Here is a 19,634-nt window from a genome sequence, read left to right as displayed (position 1 = left end):
GTAGTAATCTTTGAGTTTAATCTGGCAAGGGATATAAATTAGAACAATGGTTTGAGGCATGAAATTCTTAGAAGAGCACTCCCATAGATGATGGATCCTCCATTTTCTTTAAGCCAGAGTTCTGCTCTGTACAAACAATTACTCAAAGTTGCCAATATGTGCAAATGAAGGAATCCCAGAACTTTTTGTTATAAGCTTTTCCACAGAATTTTGTCTCTTCTTTAACTTCAGGAGGGTCAAAAAGGCAAGGATATGAAGTCATCTATTTTTAATCTATCCAAAAATAATGAAATACCTGACAATCCCACCCCTCTGACATGTATGTAATATATTTATGGCCCCTAAATGAAAGACTAAATGTCAATGAATCCTTTTGCTATGGTACTTGTTCATTTTTTGATGCATTTTCCTGCTGTGAAGTCCACCGCAGACTGCTCTGCGTTTCAAGGAAACCCTCAAATGATGTCGACTGCATATGTGGACACTTCATCTTGTTTTGTGCCAATTGCTTTGGCTTGTGATCTCCACGAGGAGGATATATATATATATATATATATATATATATATATATATATATATATATATATATATATATATATATATATATATATATATATATATATATATATATGATCCTCTATTATGCACCTGTGTGTGGAAACACACATTCCCTTTCCTACACGACAACTTTCAGTCCTACATCACACATCGGATTTGGTCTCGTGGAATCCCAAGCACTTTAATGGTGTTGAATTTTGAGGTTGTAGAATTGGAAGGTTTTAGAAAATGTCCCATGACCTGCGGACACAACTAAAGTTCTGGACCCGCTGTTTGGAGAGGGTCTGGGATTTAAGGATCGAAACGTCAATGATGAATGATACTCGACTGATGATCTGAATAGTCACCGAATCAGACCCTCCTCAGAAAGCTCTCCAGATCTCTCTATCTCAGTCTGTGTGCATCATTCTCACTCTGACATAAAACAGCTCAATTCAACATACCTCATGCCTAAAGGAATTATATTGTCTTTAATTTTTTGCATCAGAATGTCTTGAATTTTGGTGCAGTGCAAAAGGAGTGTGAAGTGAAGGAAACCAAGTTAATACTGAGCTTACGAGTGAAGAAGGAGGCTGGCGGCAGTAAGTCACAACATTTCGTCAAGTCACATATAATATTAAAGTTTAGTGGACACAAAGAAAAATATTAAGGCAGATGTACAATTTTGGCAATTAAAAAAATAAACATTTGTCACAGAAACCAGATGTAAGTAATTCAATGCATTTCTGACTTAGTTACCATGGTGACAAAGACAATGCTTTGTTATTTAGCACATGCTCGGATTATGAACTTGGATATATAAGGCCGAGGATAAAAAACTGAACAGCACAAAAGCTTCGCCGTGTCGGCACGAGAGAAGCACAGTTGTCGCTCCTCTGCGATTTATAAATACCTGTTATCATATTTAAATAGTCTGAGAAAGTAAACAAGACAAGAAGTGGGAAAGGGCTCATTTACTAAGCTCTCAAGTGGCTTAAAGAAAATGGAGTAATGCATAAACAACTTTGAAAGCATACACCAAGCATGAATCGAGGTGGGTGAGAATAAATTGAATAAACCTTCCCACGGGAGATGTAGCATCTTCAAGCAAAGGGTTTCTTTAACAACTTTTAAATCATTTGTCTGAAGGAGGTTTTGGGTAGAGTTCAACTGTGGCAGTGGACGTGTGTGAGCTGAGTTTAGATTTCAGTGATCTTTGTGATTATAAATTATGATTCTTTGCCATTATAAATGGATGCCAAACAATTGCTGCTTTAATATGTGGCAAGGTGTTAAGAAGTTTATGTTGGGCAAACCTTTTGCAATGTAAGTAAATGTACATGCATACAGCATTTTAGCATCAATGTGAATGTGTCGTCGGTGATTGTTCATTCCTCACCCTGCAACCTCCTTCACCCCTCCCCCTCCCCTGATGCACTCCAAAAAAAATTAAGGAAGAATAAGACACCCGAGTGATGTTCCTGTGCCTCCCCCCCACCCCCCCTGTTCTCAATCATCTCTCCTCCTCTCCCATTAAATTAAGTCAGATCTAATTGATGTGGTGTTTATAAAGCGAAAGGATGATTGACCAAATGGCTTTCTCCAGTTCCTTATAATGTAGTAGATCAGTGGCCAGTCAGTTCACTGACTACATAAGGGTGGGTGATCAGCAAGTTCACAGCCTGACATAAAAGGTCAACAACTGACGTTAGTGACAGAGCTGTATTTCTACAGTTTCTGTTTGTTTAAACAAACTTCGACTGAACAGTCACCGATATTTTCTACTTCTATGTTGGGCCACGTACTTACTGATCAACCCTCATAAGTCTTAATGTCTTGACGAAAAGATGATTTCATTTCCAGTCTCCTTGGATTTACAGGTTAAGCACCACGAAGCTAATAAGAGCACCTCAATCTTATGTTAATCGTGCCTACTTATCATTGAGTGTATTTGTAATATCATGCAATTTCAACACTTTGGTTTTTTTTTCTTTTTCTTTAACCAGCAATGCTGAAAGAGTAACATCAATCATGGACTCATCGCCATAAGGTAAAGAGTTTGGCGGTTACGATGCCACCTCACTTGCACAGCGAACGAAGCACGAGAGCCACGTCGCTCGAAAACATTCTTTCTGGAATAAGGCAGAGATTTGCTGCTGTGGGTTGTTCGTTTGTTCATTCTAAGCAGTCAATACCCATTGTGCCTGCCTCCAGCAATGCACTGCAACATGTAAAAAAACAAAAGGAACACAGCCACAAAGCTCAACTCCTGAGGCAGTGATTGGCTGATACCTCTCTGGCTGAATCCATTCCCAAGAAGATGATTCGCCAGCTTTGTATCCACTTGTGTCTTTCAAGCATTTTTGCACAAGGTCACCCACAATGGGGAGGCAAGCAAAGAAAATGCTGAAGCAATCCCATGGAGAATGACAAGATGTACAAGAAGCAGGACATTCCACAAGGTCCAGACTCGCCAGGTGTCGTGCCACTTTCTGGACCCTGATACGCCTAAAATTTATCGATTGCTGCACTGCCAGAGTTCGAATCCAACCTTCGAAAGTTGCATCACAGTAGTAAGTGCAGTGCTCTGCAATTCCAGCGTGAAAAGTCGAGAGTGGGGCACGCTGCTCTGTCTTTCATCTTACTCCTGCAAGGCACAATGACACAAGCCTTAAGGAATTGTTCCTCTAGAGAAGTACAAGAGGACAAAAGGTGTGAAGACATTAAAGGAAGGATCTCATAATATGGATGTTTGATGATCACAATAAATTGCATTCATTACCAAAATTACCGAAGTCCATATTACAAGCTTACAATATGCTCCACTTTAATGTATCAATACAGCTTTGGATTTTCTACACATTCTTCCTCTTTAGCTATCTGTTCAGAGAGGAGGATAATCTTCCATGGTGATTTTATTTGTGGGTTTATAGATGACCGATGAGGTTGATGCGGGATCAGCAGACCCTATCACAATTCAGGCACGTGTTTCCAAACTGTAATGGTGGCCCCGTGGTGTTGCTACCTTGCGCATGCGAAGTGAAAAGCGAGGTTAAGCAATCGGTTCACTTTGTCCATTCGCCCAGAAAGGTGAGTTTATGATCGAGGAACAACTTCATTTCAATGGAATGTTTTATTTTGAAAACGAATCGGAAAACAGACCCATATTTCAACAGTACTTTGTCTCTGAATTTGTCACGATCGCATGTACACAGAGGAGTGAGATCATATTTTACTCCGTCTGCCTTCCTGGCAATAAAACAAAATTGAAAATCATTCCAAACACGAAACTTTACTGTTTTTAAGGACAACATAAAGGACACAAAGAACAGGTACGAAGAACTCATGTAATTTTTCAGATAGGTTGGTGTAATGGACACTGTGTCAATGGTGGTAAACTTCTGGAATTAATTTTTTATATAACCTTTAAAGGCTTTATTTTATTTCAATTGAATTATATACTTAAACGCTGCATGGAGTACAGTGTTCCATGATCTCTGTAGTTGTTGTTGTTGTTCATAATATCTGTATATTACAGAATTACATATGCCCTGAATGAAGAAGCGCTTGCCAGTTGAGGATGGGTGGGGGAAGATTGAAAATAGGAAGCAAAACATGGAGGAGAGGGAAATTATAGGAAATTGGGGAAAGTTATATGTATGATGAATGTGAGTTTGGGCCAGGGGTGCAGGCAGCTGTCATAAAATCCACCATTTTGTACAAAATAATCTGTACAGCCCTTAATAATCGAAGCACTTAAATTGAACAAGCCAAAATCAATTGTACAGGCTAAAATCTGATTTAATTCCGACATTGGTAAGTTTATTGTTATGATATACCCTTCCTGAATTTAATTTACTGTATGCACAAGCTACTTCATGAGCAGAAGAATTACTTTCCTGGTCATTACACATCAAGCCTTTCGAAAATACGTTACCAAACACCGGGTTTGAAAATTATTAACCGGTTGTTTGCAAGTGCAACCTCCAGAAGTACAGGGTTAATCGTTCGGGTTGGACTGTTTAGCGCTCCCATGTATGTATACGTATACCCTGGCTCGTGACACTGGGACACTAGGTTTCAAGTACCACATATACAGTGCTGATTTGCCCATTGTCTATTATTGTCCTTGCAATTCAGGTAAAATCACATTGATGTCTACTGATGTCTTTGTTCTGCAAGACATTTACGTATAATTGTACGATGAACTTGAGAATAAAAAAAATTGAAAAATAATTGATCCACAATCTTGGTCAAGGACCCACATCAGAAAGTTCACGATCTCAGCTCTGTCCAAACATCAGTCAATTGGGAAATGCAATTTTACCTTCTAACTCTCAACCCAGAGCTTAACCTTCACGACTTCACCTTCCTTCTTAGAGACTTTTAAGTATTCCTTATCGCACATTCCATTATACCACCAAACCTACACTACCACGCATTACCTGTGAGTGCATAAACACCTTACCCTTCACATTGCATGTACATTACCTATCACGACCACTGAATTGAACCGTTTGTAACTCCAGTGTGCACCCACAGGAACCACTGAACATCTTTTAGAATGTATTTATTTGAATGCTTCATAAATAATGTACTGTATTTACAGATATTATTGCACAGTATTTATTTGGGCTGGCATGATGGCCTGTAGGTATGCACACTCACCTCTCAGCTGTCTAGCCTGGGTTTGAATCTCTGCCCAAGTATACATTGTCATCCTGGTGTTTCACAGGCAGGGCGATTCATCAATGTGTGTTTCGTCCCTTTTGGATGGATGTTAAACTGGGCATCTCATCTGCTGGCATTAGTTGGTGTACGTTAAAGATCCTCCAGTGTCCTTTATGAAGAGTAGCCGAGCTACCACCAGCACCATGGAAACATTCCAAATTCCTGCACTGACCTGCAGAGGGCATTGTATCAGTGGCACAGCCGTGCACTCAGCCAATTATACTACCCCGCAGCCTGGAGCTGCATATGAAAGAAGAACATGGAATTTATTGAAAACACACACACACACACACACACACACACACACACACACACACACACACACACACACACACACACACACACACACACACACACACACAATCACAAACACACACACACACACACACACACACACACACACACACACACACACACACACGTGGCAATAACGGACTTGAGCAGACTAATAAAGCCAATTATCTTGGGGAAAGTGCTGAAACTTCGCGTGGCACTGTTTTGTTTCTCGGGACATACCAGTTCCAGGAAATAATTTCATTAACAACGTGTGTGAATGTACTTTATACACCGATTCACATCAAAGGTAAATACCCTCATTTGATTTGCCCTTTTTTGCTTGCAGCTTCTGAACCATATGCCATGAGCAAGTGTTTCTGAAAACATGGAAAGTAACAAAAAAGAAGTAGAACTGCATTGGGTAGAGTGCATACCTCCGCCAGACTAAATGGTTTACATTTTGTATCCCACCAATAGGCCGGATCTGCATCCGCACCTTAACCAAAATCTAATTGGCTTGTTCTTGTTACCTCCTCAACTCATCCAACAAGTTTTGTTAGCAACAGTCCACAACTTTTTGACATATCGTGCTATATTGTCAGACACGAACACCTGCAGTTCCGTTATCCGAAGATCCCGTGTATTCACAGTTCATAAAATGTGACCTGCTTCTATATTCGTGTCCCTGTGCTTCACGTATTCAGAGTTCCTTTTTTGCATATTCATGGTTTTTCACAGAATTTTCGATTTTCCCTTATGAATCATAAACCGCCGGGAACCCATCCCCCTTTTTCCCATTGAAACAATGCCCCGACATTCGCGGATTCGGCATTCGCGGCATTTTTCAGGAACGTATCCCCCTGGGAATGTTGAGGTCCGACAGTACAAAAAGTTTATCGTTTTTGGCCCTATTTCTCAATAGTGAAGAATCACATTAAAAATTTCCGATTCAAATCTAATTGATTCGCCCTTTTTACACACCCAACCTCTCCACTAAATTTTGTCCAAATCTGTCCATAAGTTTTGGAGATATCATGCTCACAGAAAGACAGACAGACAGGGGTGAAAACATAACCTCCCTCCACTTTTGGTGGTGGAGGTAACTATTTACAACAGTTTCTGGAGAACTGCGGAAGTGTGAAGTACCCAAACTATTTAGTGCATGTCAGAGAATCTTTTACAAGATGGGGCATAGCACAACACAGCACACAATACTTTTTCGTTTAAAAAAAAAAACAAATCACTGTGATTGGAAAAAGTTTCGAAGTATGTTGAACTTTGGAACTTCCTATCTTTCCAAGCTTTACACTTTTAAGTTTCTTCCAATTGCAGCAGATGTTCAAAGAAAAATAAAAGACATAACCAGACAAAACATTAAAACCTTAACGAAGTATCAATGGTTAAAGCTGTCAAATGATGTTAAATTATCTTGAGATCATAACTAGTATGATTCTGAGACACAACCTCCTGTAAGTAAAAATGGGTGCACGTGCAATGTTGTAAAGTTTGTGCACACCGAGTGCTGAAAATACTGACAGAGCATCAAGCTTTTCAGGATTTACAATGATGCCAAACTCAAGACTTCGAATAAATGGTTACTGAAGATGAATCATGGATTTTCTCATGTGGATGCTTGCTTATTTACTTACAGTGTCGAAGGATCACGAAGGAGCTTGTACATATATTACATGTCCGAGAAAGCCAGGACTACGAGATATCAATGTAATTTTACATCCATTGCAAGGACATTTGGGTATAATGGACACTATGTGAGATTTGAACCTGTGATCCCAACATAATTATCCAACTGTTCAGATGGGAATAACAAACAGGCCAACTCAATTGAACCCCTCGTCCACCCACACCACTCATACCTCAACCAGCCACTCCTCATTTCCCCTTATGAATAAGAATTAAAGCAAAGTCTTCTTTAAGAAACAGGTAAAGAGTTCTCATTCAAGTAAATTTAAAACAGCTGCTTCAGCCAGAAAGTGAAAAGTCACCGTTTATGGGGATATTAAAAACGTTCTGCAAATCAAGTAGCTTCCAGAAGGGCCAACCACAATGAACAACGAGATCTATGAAACATTGTGTTTGAGAAACCGTGAACATTAGATGGAGAAATCAAGGAAGATCAAGGACCATCCGTTTACAACATCACTGATGTGTCACCACACAAGTGCATGAACTGTGAGTGCTGCCTGGGGTTCTAAGCCACTGGGTTTAATTTTCTTATTTGAGAGGGTGATGGTCATGATAGAACTGGGTGACTGAGGGTGAAAGTACAATGCACTGACGATGGAGCAGAAGAGAATGAGCAGACGCAAGACCTATTCGCAATATCAGCAGGAGCCGAATCAGATGATGGTGACAAGGGGACATGTCAGCCAGAATCATAGTCAAGATCATGGATCGGCATGGGTTACATCAAATGTCAGTGAGTATGGACAGAGACAAGAGGCAGGGTGGGTTGCATGGGGGGAGGGAGTGGTGGTTGGAGAGGTAAAGAAAGTGTGAATTTCTGGACAAAAACAAATAATTGGTTGCAGGATGAATGTGTGCAACCTGGTAGGGTGAGGAGAGATGAAGCAATGAAAGTCAAAGGGAAAGATAAAACCAGATGTGACATGGTGGAGGAGTGAGGATGCCAACCTGTCTTCAGTAAGAGTGGAACAGGCTCTGTTCCAACTTTAGAGGCCTACCTGCACCGTGCCAATTTCACAAAGTCCAATGGCATAATTATCGTGTGGTATGCACCTTTTCTACATCGAACATATACACATATATCAGCCCTGTGTATTTATTTCTCTCTCACAGAGGAAGCGACGTCATGTTCATCACTGAAAGCACCCAATATCAGTGTCAACACCATTCACCATTTTGTTTCCACTCAGGAAGGGTGATTATATCCCATCCAAAACTTTTACGGCACACATCTGAATTTGGGGTGATTGCATGACTATTCTGGTTGTTTTCACAACGATTATGAAGCCTGTGGCTGCGTGGCTGCATCATTTTCTGGGGGCATGGATGAGCCACTGATACAATGCCCCCATTACCAGCAAGCCGGGACTCATTTTGCGGACCTAGGAAGGATGACAGGCTGAGTCGACCCACCTGGTGTTAAGTCAATGGTTCAAACAGGGACTTGAATTCAAGACCCTTGGATCTTAAGCCAACCACCTTAACCTTTAAGCCAACACCAGGCTTTCACAACTATAATGCGAGAGGTGAGACATTAGTAATTTTTATTTGGAGTAAAAATAGATATAGGTCTGTTATTTAGTGGGGCAACTTAGCTAAATATAGGATAACAATTGTGCATTTTGTGAGGAAAGCACCAAATTTGGCACACTAGTGGTCTATCATATTATGAACAGATTTGGATATTGGGCCATCTCAAATTCAGCCGCTGATGGCTGTGAAAGCCATTTTCCACTGGCATCAAAAATTTTGAGATGGCCCAATATCCAAATCTGTTCATAATATGATAGGCTACTAGTGTGCCAAATTTGGTGCTTTCCTCACAAAATGCACAATTGTTATGCTAAGTTGCCCCAGTAATTATATTCAGCCATTTGAAAATCAAGATATTTCTAAAATAATCCTATTTTTCTTGATGAAACAAAAGTAAATCCACAAGCCTGTGAGTTGTATTCTTTAACAACTGTGCTGGGATGGTGGGGATGCTCTTGGCACTGTCATTGTTGATGGGGCTTTCCCCCTAGTTTATTGATAAAAGTCATATTCAATATGCCTTACCATGTTTCTAAAAAGTAACAACAACAACAACAACAACACTTAAATTAACATCAATTTCATATGAACAAATATATTTCTGAGAAAACCAATAGGTGGTAGAAAATATCGATCAAGCTTGTTCTTCAAATTAATTTTTTGCATTTCTGATAAAAAATGGTGAAACAATCATCTTGATAAAACAGCAGAGCCCATTAAAATGAACAAGATTCCGCTCATCGTAAAGTTGTATCATGAATTATTTCTATCTCATGGCACTCTGGGATACCAGGAAAGACCGTGTTATAAGGCTATTGTAACTAGTCTTTAAATGATAAGAATGTATTTCATGAAACTTGCCCCTGGAACCGAAACATTTGTCTGAAGTCACGTAGCACACAATTCAAGCCCCACGGCAACAACATGCAGATAGTTGCCTGCAAGAATAGATAATAAATATTAACAACAAACTACCAACAGTCTGTATTGTACTTTCATTATTACTTCCTTGATGTTTACTAAACAAGGATTCACGAGGAATGCCAGTTGGCTGCCCTTCCTGTAATGAGCTGAGCAATGAATAATGTGTACTTAACATCTTATTGACAATGTTTGGCAGGTTTTTTGTTGAGCTTCTGTATTAACTTTGTTTTGCGAGGTAATGATGGTGAAAGATTGAATGAATGTTTAAGGATTGCCTCCATAAGTTATTAACTTTGTTGGTGACTCGTTTACATCTCAAAGCTTATGGAGACACAAACAAAGGGTTACGCTCTCTTGTTGCATCGAGGTAGGTAGGGCATCAGGGTGAGATAAGGATATATTTCCCATGGAAACATGGGATTTGCCACAGTGGAAATGAGACTTTAACTTCGATCAAAGCACTAATAAAGGCATCTCAAGGACCGTGAGCAAACTTGGCAACTGGTAAGACGCCCTCAATTAATCATTGGTAGTTTTCCAAGATGTGCAGTTCATCATCCTGACACCATGATGTGTTTGACTCTGGTCGCAACTCAGAGCACACCGGCTAGCTATGGTGGAATGGCACTGCATGCAAACACCTTTTCTTGGAAGATCTAAAATCGATTGATCAATTCCATTATATCATTTCTCCGACAGTAACCTCCTGAAGGCCACACTCATTCATCAGAGCTCGTCTCCACCATAGACGTCCTGTTCTACGTCCGCTCCATTGCCAAACTGCACCCTATCCACAATAAATATCAGGAGACGAGATCCATCCAATGAATCGTATACATTTCTTTGCAACACTTACTCAGTAGCATTAGCAAAAAACACATCAGTAAGCACGAAGTGTCAATAGGCTTTGTAGGACCAATCTGAGACACTCGACCTCATATAGCATCGATGAAGGCGACTGAGATGCGAGATTGGCTCAAGTTTCGATGCTGTACGATAATTGAGCACTTTCTTAATGTGAGCAGTGACATCATCCTCACCTGTGCCACAACCACGCTCTTGACAGTGCTGCGAAGACGAACCTAGGAAAAACACATTTTTTCTTAAATTTCTTCGAAAAAGAAAAAGACTCTCAAAAAAACTGCTACAATGAGAAAAATGGAAGATCAGATGAGTTTGAGAAGAAAATGAGTGGAAGGCGGGGCAGGAGATGGCTGTAAGTGTAATGAAGAGCAGAGCGAGGGTGGGGAAGGGATGGGGGTGGGGGGAATGCACATAGCACAGATGAGAAGGTTGGCATCAAATATTATTTTAATTTCTCACTTGCCCTTGATGCCCTCACATTTCCCCATCCATTTGCATATGCAAAAAGTAAGTAGTGCAAAAGTACATTCTAATTTGATAACCTTTCAACAACCTGTCTAGGAATGCTGGTATTATGACTGAAAAGACAACGCGTAGCACAGGTTAAAAGGCCCATTCACCGCACCGAGTGACAAGACCAAAGTTCAGCATCCAGTAAAATCGCTGGATCATTCCATGTTGATGGCGGCAAAGGAAAGCCTTTGGAAAAGCCTCTCGGCGATCATGCTAAATGCCACGAGTTGCTCGAAATACAACATAGAAATGTTCCCACCATGTGTATTTGGAGTACAGGAAAACTTTCCTCAAGGCCTCGGGTACAGCCTTCTACACTTGGCAGCAGCTTGGACTCCACAGTTTTAAGATAGAGCTGTGACAGCAGACCCAGTGACTAGGGAGTGCCATCTGTTGCCGCCACTTGTTAAATTGTTGCTTAACTCACGATAACTTCTTTTTTTTCTGAAGGGTTACATACAGACAAGGTTTTGAAGAAGGGATAGAGCTGTGTATAAAGCTGGTATCATGAAAGGATGATCTGGGGCCTCCAATGAATGTGGGTGTGAGGCATCGCAGAAATGTGGGAGAATATTTTGGTGACTGAAGGCTTTTGATGCCAAAGTTTGGCTTGAAAAGCATAATTCCATTACTGTGACTTAATAGTGGGATATAAAGCAACGACGTAACAGGTGGCTCGAGGAAAGATGGGTGCTGCCGCACCGATATCAATTTCAAAAGAAACTTGGAACAAGGGGACCTTATCCGCACGCTGAGAAAACAGAACGACAAGGATTGTAGAATGCAAGGTGGTCAGTCCATTCAGACACTCGCCTCAAAGATGTCGAGCCTGGGTTTGAATCTTATCCCAGCTCTAAACTGTCATCCCAGTGCTTCACCAATGTGTGTGCCGTCCTGGGCATCCCATCCGCCGGCATTTGATGGTGAACGTTAAAGATCCTAGGGTGTCTTCACAACCAGCTGAACGGGTGATCTATTCCTTCCTCTCTTCCTACCATTTCACTCATATCCTCTCATCTGCCTTTTGCTTTGCCTCAATTTACCCTCAACGCACCAATGTGCTTATGTAATATGAAGATGGCCCCGAATGCCATGATACATTTGGTGGTGTCGTGCGTAAAGTATTGTCACATTGCTCTTAAAGGTGTAACTTATATTCCCACTGCTGCTCAACAGAAATTTGTGATGGAGTTCGCAAGCTGTCCGGGATCAATTCCAGGTTTGAACCGTCGATGGCTCGTCAGGAGTGCCCGGACACTCTCCTAAGAGTATGAGCACAAGAATCACCATCAGTACACAGCCTTGAAGTACGAGCTCATCAGATTTAAACTTGAAAACCAGAGATGGGAGTTCAGCAGTATGAGCGCTCATTGCTACCTGTACTACTACTACTTCTTTAATGGCACCAATTATTGCCAACTTATTGTCGGGTCGCATGGAAAACTTTTCTCCTAAGACTTTCAGGAATCAAATGGTCAGGTCTGACATTCGTCCGAAGGTGATTTGGACAGGATTTTATCACTTGTTCGAGGTGCTGATATCTTGCCTAGTCTTCATGAAAGACGCAATGAGATGTTTAACGTCCACCAGCAAGCAGTGCTGGCATATGAGCCTCTGGATTAACATGCTTCTGACGGAGGGCCACAGACATTGATGAATTGCCCTGCACGCGAAACACCATGGTGACAGTTTATAGCTGGATCGAGATTGGAACCTTGGCTAGACACTCAAAAGGGAGTACAAACAACTCTAAGCTTTCCTGCCAGCCAGTGCTTATTTCTCTTTATACTGTCATATTTATGCCACGGTTGCATTGGATACAGAATATACGAGCATTGATTTTCCTTCGCTCGTTTTGAATTGCCAGGTGAAAAGATTGCTTCCGGGGCAAAAGCATAAATTTTGAACATTCCTTACCGTAACTCCCACGGCATTCCCTGAGGCCAGGAATGCAGCCACACTTGCACTCCAGATGCTCCTCAAGCTTCACGTGTGCTTTCTTCAGCAACGGTCTTCGCTTGACAAACTCAATCTTTGCCACCTGAAAAACATATCCTTCTCATTGAGCACAACTTTGGCACATTTCAGTACATCGATGTCGGTTACTGTGACTGTTTAGCTTAATGATTCTATCTGGTGCTCGCAGATTGTAACATGAGTGATGGAGATTACGAGAAGGAAAGGGTTGTCTGCATTTTATACAAGCAGATATGCTTCTGATGAAAGTGAAGAATGTATGATGATCCATTTAGCACGTAATCTTTGACAAAGAAAAATTGAGACATTGTCAAAAAGAGGGAGATTTTGTTCCATAAGAGCCAGAATCTTGGAGCTCCTTTCCAGTAGATAATCTGCAGTGGTCATGAGGAAATACAAATAGTTCACATAAGGAACCTCTTTCAAACAGATCTTATGAATGTGAGCTCTTAATAAAACAAAACGGTGACTACAAGACAAGAAATCAAACCTAAAGGCCAGACGGGGGAGAGAAAAAGCTGTGTGCATGCTTGAGTATACAAACGACAAAAGATTAGTTCAAGGCTGGAATCCAACCGAGGCAAAATTTCCAGAAAGTGGAAAAAGTAGATTGTGCAAACCTTGAAGTGCTTGTGCCGCACACGAGATGGCTGGCAGCGGATATTCTGCGTATTGCAACATCCCGTGCAGCGCCGCAACTCTACGCACGGCGGCCATACTAGAAAGTTCGCAGATGTTGCATCAACCTGCCATCGTGGAATCTCAAATGTGACTGGCCGTGCCTTACACAGTGAGGGGGGCGCCTCTTCAGCTAAAAAATGAAAGAGGAAAAATGAGGGTTATGCGCTGCATGATAAAGCACAGCTCTTCTTTGCTTTAATGCCACACTTTCCTCCCAACACATTGCTGCGCTGCGTGCTTGTCAGAAGTCCATAAGCACAGAGTTGCAGATTTGCTTCTGACACCCCATTTGGATTTAACAAGAAAACAAAGGACAGACTTGCCAATGCTGCGAGGCATGCGATGCGCGTGGCTCCTGTTCACGGATGCACCACCAAGTACGTTTAAGCTGCGAGGCCTTCTGGGAGATGGTGCATCCTCTGCAGAGGGGTGTAGGAGGTGGAGAAAATGAGAGAAGGGAACTATTAGGACGAGAATATTTGCTGTGGAATGACAAATCCAAAGCACAGTTCTTCTCAGGTTGAAGTCCAGAAGGTACAGTACAAAGGAAGATTGTTCGGTGCTTTGCTCAGTGATTAGATAATTCTGATATCCTTAAAAACTAGGAAACCCAATTCCCCCTCCTTTCAATCACATCTCAAGCTAGTGAACAACACACGCTAATCTTATCAGAGGCAATCATTTTCTGTAGCTCATTGTCATTTCTTGAGGAAGTTATGGTCAAGTTGCCCCCCCCCCCCCAGCTGAAGTTCACTGGCAAGTGGATCTTAAATATGCTAAGCTACGTCAAAAAACAAAAAAATTAAAAAGAGATAGAGAGCACCTACTCTTTTGCAATTGCCTCGCTGATCGCTCGTCTCTTGTTTTCCGTACAGTTCTCAAGTTTAATCAAGTCCGTCTCAATGTGACGTTGATTACCAGCAGGATAGCCTGGAGGTGCACACACTCGTTTCTCAGCTGTCTAGCCTGGGTTCGAATCATGGCCCAGCGAGAACCTGTTTCACAGGCAGGGTGACTCATCAATGCATGTGCCGTCCCTCGGATGGATGTTAAACTGAGCGTCCCATCTGCCGACATTAGTTGGTGGACGTTAGAGATCCCATACGTGTCCTTCGCGAGGATTCAGCGAGCTATCTCCGGCACCATGAACAAATTCCAAATTCCTGTTCTAACCGACTTAGTCGAACGTCAGTCCGTGAAAGCCAGCCAGTTTGTGAAAGACTTGCCCCTAAAATTTCCCATGCCAACCCTACGAGTTGGAAATAATTGTGACCTTTAGACTCATCACCATATACTGCAAAATATCTGAGCAAAACTCGCTGTTCTGTAACTTGCCTCCTTCTGCAATGCTCACAGTCTCCCTTGTTTCCACTGGGCATTCATTTCCCCCCTTCCTTTTCCTCCTTTTTCCTGATCTTTAATCAATAACGCAACATCTCACCTACTTCAGCCTTGCGTTTTACTCCTCAATCAAGTACATTTGTAGAGGTCTTCCACCTGCCTTTACCTGCAAGGTGCGTTACACAAGCTCGTCACATGCACCGAGCGGAATACTTCCGTGGTCCGCCCTTGCCCACTGCAACAGTGCATGACAACCTATCCGGTTTCTGTTTACCCCTCATCCTGCGTCGATTCGCTTGCGACATCGCAGGGGCCACACTTTGAATCCAGGCACATTCCCGAGCAGAATTTACCTACGGTATTAATCTCCAGGAGGCGCTGCAAGTCGCTGATGCTGCGGATGTCGGCGTAAGCCAGTTTCTGCAGAATCTCCTGGGGTAGTTCGGATCTCTGTGCAACACAGGGAGCATCACAGGAAACATTATAAACACCTGATGAGCATTGCAAGCAGGTGATATGATCCTAATGCACACCATTCAGCTGATGGAGAAGTTCGAAACCAAGTTCAGCAATGTGGCCGCGTAATGGTACGAGCGTCCACTCCGGGTCCAGGAGGTCGGCGGTTCGGACCCAGCCGAGTCATACCAAAGACTTTAAAAAGGGTGCATGCTGGTTCCTTGCTTGACACCCAACATTTAGCATGGAATAAAAATCATCGGTTGGCAACCATTACGCGGCTTTGATGGGCCTCATGTCCTCCTCCCGCATCGAACTTCTTTGTAAGAGAACTCAATATAATGTGACAGGTCGAAAGCAGAACTCACCAAACTGCTTTCTGAGTTCTGCTGCAGGGGTACAGAATGAGGGACACGTCTCAGGGTGGTGCACACACACACGCATGACAGACGCGTCTGCGGTCAAACACCTCAAGCAGACAGGCAATGCAGTTCCATGCACGATCGTCCTACCCGTCATTTGATTGTGCGTTGAGCAATCAATCACAACTAAGTGCACTGTCGTGGAGTAGGCCTAAACACAGTCCACAGGTACGAATTGCACCAACTTGTTTTTTGCAAGCTGAGTTTCCAAAATGCAAGGCTCTTACCTCGGTACAAACCAGGCACACGTAGCAGAAGGCAAGCAAGAAACACATCCCAAGTCCCATGTCTGCTGCGAATCGGCGAAGTAAAGGCGTGCGGGTGATTCAGGAACCGATGAGTGGCCCGGTCAGGCGTCGCCGCAGAACGGGCCCGGAGGGCCTCATGGCCTGGGGCGCGGTCAGAGGTGCGCGCTCAGCGCGCCCGCTCGGCTCACATGGCCACGCGTGCTCAAACGCCAAACCACAGCAGTGCGCGGACGAACCGGTGCAAGGGCATCCCTCTCTCCACCCAAGTCAAACGGAACGGAAAGTCTGGAGAGAGACGCCCATCCCCGCGCAGAACCTGGTGCTCAGTGGTTGTCGTTATGGTGGTTATGCACCCGAGAACTCGGCGTAAAGTTGAAAAGCGCAAGGCGCGTCTTACCTTTTGCCGAGCGCACATGCCCCCGCCTTATCCCTTCTCCTCCTCCTCCTCCTCCTCCACTCCTCCACCCCCCCCATCCTGTGACATCCCGGGATGGATGGTGTTGAGAGGAGAAAAGGAACGTGATCGCGAGAGCGAGGAAACCCTCCGCGCCCTGAAACTTCAAACCGCGTGCTTCTGTTTTAATGAAGAAAGTCCGTTTCGGTGCGTAAATCATCCCGTGCGTCCCTGGCAGGCGCGTTGTACCGCGACGAGACCATTCGCTGCTCCCTCATGTCGCCTCGCCCCGGTACCAGCAACGACTCGAACCCGTGACCTTGGGCTCCTCGGGCTCCCCACGCGGTGTCCCCAAAAAAACGACCGCTCGTTGGTCGCTCGGCGAACGCCACGCAGTCACACATCGTGGGTCGAGGTGACGATGTGGAGGGCACAGGGTTGCACACGAACTCTCCCGCAGTCTCTTCTCCAGACTGTAATCCCGCTGCGTGTGTTTCCATGTACTCGTGCGTCGATCGACCCACTCGGTACGCGCGGAGAGACGGAGCGAGCGTGACGTCGAGTCGCTCCTCGCGCTTCTCCTCCCCTCCCCCCCCCCAGTAACACCACAAACCCACACCGTCCGGCAACGTCCTCCACAGCGCTGAAAATTTGGCAGAAAAATTAAGTAACTATTAAGGTCAATTAGGATATAAACCGCAGCGTTATTAACGTGCATGATAGAGAAGAGCAGGAGTTGAGTTTCAAAGCCAGAAAGTTCTGGAACTTTTCCAGGAGCGTGTGCCGCTTCCAGGCGTCTCCATTGGAGGCCATACCTTGAGCTGATGCGATTATGCAGCGTCCGGGTTCACGGCCCGTTGGAGCGCATCAGCCACAAATCTCTTCTTGATTCCTTTGATGCTCCGCACATTCCGTGTACACCATTAGCTTGTGTTGTTTTGCACGGACCAGAGGACCCGGCGGATTTCTGATGTCCACAAAAGGGACTTGATATTCTCAAGTCGGTATTCTTAGACACTGTCTAATGTCTGTAAACATATATCATTCTGACAACGACTTATTTAACGGAACGTATTATTCCCACCTTCTTGTGGGTTCGGCTGGAGAAAGTTTATGGTCTAAGTCGTTTACGAACCTGCTGGCTCAGAGTGAAGTTCAATTGAAAGTGGCAGGAATTTAAAATTTGGGAAAGGTGCCGCTGATAACTCTCCTACTCTTCGCGAAAGACAGCGTGGGATCTTTAACATTAATGCGAGCACACAGAACACCCGACACAACGTCCATCCGATGAATGGCATGTGAAACACCAGTCCGACAGTTTCATAATCAGGCCAAAAACACGAATCCAGACGAGACACTTCTAAACTAAAAGCGTGCTACCTCTCACCAGCCTGTTGTGCATCTTCAACGACTGATGCAAGATGTGGAGGGGGCAAAAGTCTCTCTGCCTCCACCCGTTAAGTGGGGAGCGATTCGGTTTTCCAAACACACGATCCGGTGTGAATCTGCCTGCCGGAACTGAGCAAGCGAACAGTTACAGGCGATTCACTTTTCATGGCACCTTAACTGCCCAATTTACCCGTCTAACGGTTTGAATGCCAATCCTATATGTGCTATTGAGTTTCCCTTCCCTAATGACCACACAAGTTCTCATTTACAAGCTGGATTCATTTGCAATTGGCTGAGGAAGAAGAAGCAGGAACACGACCATACGCAGTAAAACCACACCAATGGATAATAAAGTCCATGTGCCCATGGTACCTCGACGAACAATTCACCTTGTTCACTCCTATTGGATAACAAAATGGATAGAGAAAGTCTCCAGAGAGAGAGAGAGTGAGAGAGAATATTGGACCCGCCTGTGTGGCAATGTTTGCCACGTGGTGAGGGATCTTTACAATGGCTTAGCCTTCCAGCCAGGGAGGATGAGAGAGACAACGTAGCATTGTACATCACCACCAGCACGATGCAGGACTAACAAAGAGCAATGTAGGACCAAGGATGGGATGCCAGAAACCAGAAGTCGTGAAGCTCGCGTTCTTCCTCAAGAGGCTCACTCGAGTCACTCACGCTTCTCTTTAAGAGACTCAGCGACTCTCCCTGTTGCAGAGTTCGCGCTCAGGCTTTTTAAAAAATAAGTTCTGGCAGGGTGGGCCCAGACCCCTATGGTGCCTACCGATTGGGCAGACATCGAGCCAGGCTTGTTGGCTTGTGCCGGTTGGCAGAAGCTTGGGGGGGGGGGTGATTTTCTGATCACGGGTCAGTTATGCTCCTGGCACATGGCAGAGCCCCTTATCTGATCGCTTGGTGTGCTGATTGCTGCTGGTGGAAAAAATAAACAGAGATCTTACATGGGGAATGTTGCGGAGAGTCGGGAGAGGGGGTGTGGAAATGGGCCTCAGAAACAGACACTCGGGCAGGGGAGGGCAAGAGTTTGTGAACACTACTCGACGCTTATGCTGACATGTACTATGAAATAACTATTCTCATCTATTCCACATTTACCCCTTAGACCAAATCGGTGACGCAGCCCCCTTCTCTCCTGAAGACTCGTCCCCGAGTCCCCTAACTGGTAAGGACCATGTCTGACTGACCGTTTCGCATACACTCAACTCCCCTCCGAGTCAAACCTTCAGGAATTGCAACAAAACAGTTCATTTCTTCGTTGAAGCGTCAATAAACTTTTGTATCCATCCACTCACGAAACACATCACTTAACCTCGATCCCAAATATAATTCAATATTCATTATTTTTCAGTATTCCCAATAACAGACCCCTGGGAGCTTGTGGAGTACATATTGCTGCGTGAGCCGGGGGAGTAACAGCTGAAATCTATCTGTCCGGATCGTTGTTCCTTTCACGTTCCTTTCTATTATTTTTCCCCCACAATTCTCTTTATTCATTCTAATTCTTGCTTTTTCTTCTCCTTCATCTCTTTTACTCTTTCTTCCTCTCTTTGGTTCTTTATCTCTCTCAGGAGAAGTTAATTCTTGCAGAAGATTTTCTGTAAGACTCACTTGGCTGTGCCTGGA

The 19,634-nt window shown here is 43.7% G+C and overlaps 1 protein-coding gene across 2 annotated transcripts; it reads right to left on the bottom strand.

The window, feature by feature from the left end:
- Nucleotides 1–1,496: 1,496 nt before the first annotated feature.
- PDGFA (platelet derived growth factor subunit A) lies at nucleotides 1,497–17,150 on the bottom strand. Of its 2 annotated transcripts, XM_085886207.1 has the most exons (7): nucleotides 16,187–17,144; nucleotides 15,435–15,531; nucleotides 14,064–14,159; nucleotides 13,680–13,870; nucleotides 13,000–13,123; nucleotides 10,746–10,787; nucleotides 1,497–3,184 (listed from the first exon to the last, which is right to left on the bottom strand). In XM_085886207.1, the coding sequence occupies exons 1-7, from the start codon at nucleotides 16,244–16,246 to the stop codon at nucleotides 3,174–3,176; spliced, it is 621 nt and encodes a 206-aa protein (XP_085742333.1). In that variant the 5' UTR covers nucleotides 16,247–17,144; the 3' UTR covers nucleotides 1,497–3,173. The 2 variants fall into 2 exon arrangements, with proteins under 2 accessions (XP_085742333.1, XP_085742338.1); XM_085886212.1 differs by lacking the exon at nucleotides 10,746–10,787 and having other exon boundaries at nucleotides 16,187–17,150.
- Nucleotides 17,151–19,634: the final 2,484 nt, after the last annotated feature.

The sequence above is a fragment of the Eptatretus burgeri genome, chromosome 1 (assembly GCF_056783735.1).
Source record: "Eptatretus burgeri isolate ZD-2024b chromosome 1, Ebu_testis_v1, whole genome shotgun sequence".
In the NCBI taxonomy this organism is placed as follows: Eukaryota; Metazoa; Chordata; class Myxini; order Myxiniformes; family Myxinidae; genus Eptatretus; species Eptatretus burgeri.
Note: the sequence above shows the minus strand (reverse complement) of the source record. Positions and strands in the feature narration are given on the sequence as shown.

Excerpts from the sequence above, each read along its gene's own strand:
- PDGFA (XM_085886207.1), bottom strand. The coding sequence starts at position 16,246 with ATGGGACTTGGGATGTGTTTCTTGCTTGCCTTCTGCTACGTGTGCCTG. Across the intron at positions 13,871-14,063 it reads TCGCATGCCTCGCAGCATTG|CTGAAGAGGCGCCCCCCTCA; the intron begins GCAAGTCTGTCC and ends TTCATTTTTTAG. Across the intron at positions 13,124-13,679 it reads TGCGGCACAAGCACTTCAAG|GTGGCAAAGATTGAGTTTGT; the intron begins GTTTGCACAATC and ends TATGTTTTTCAG.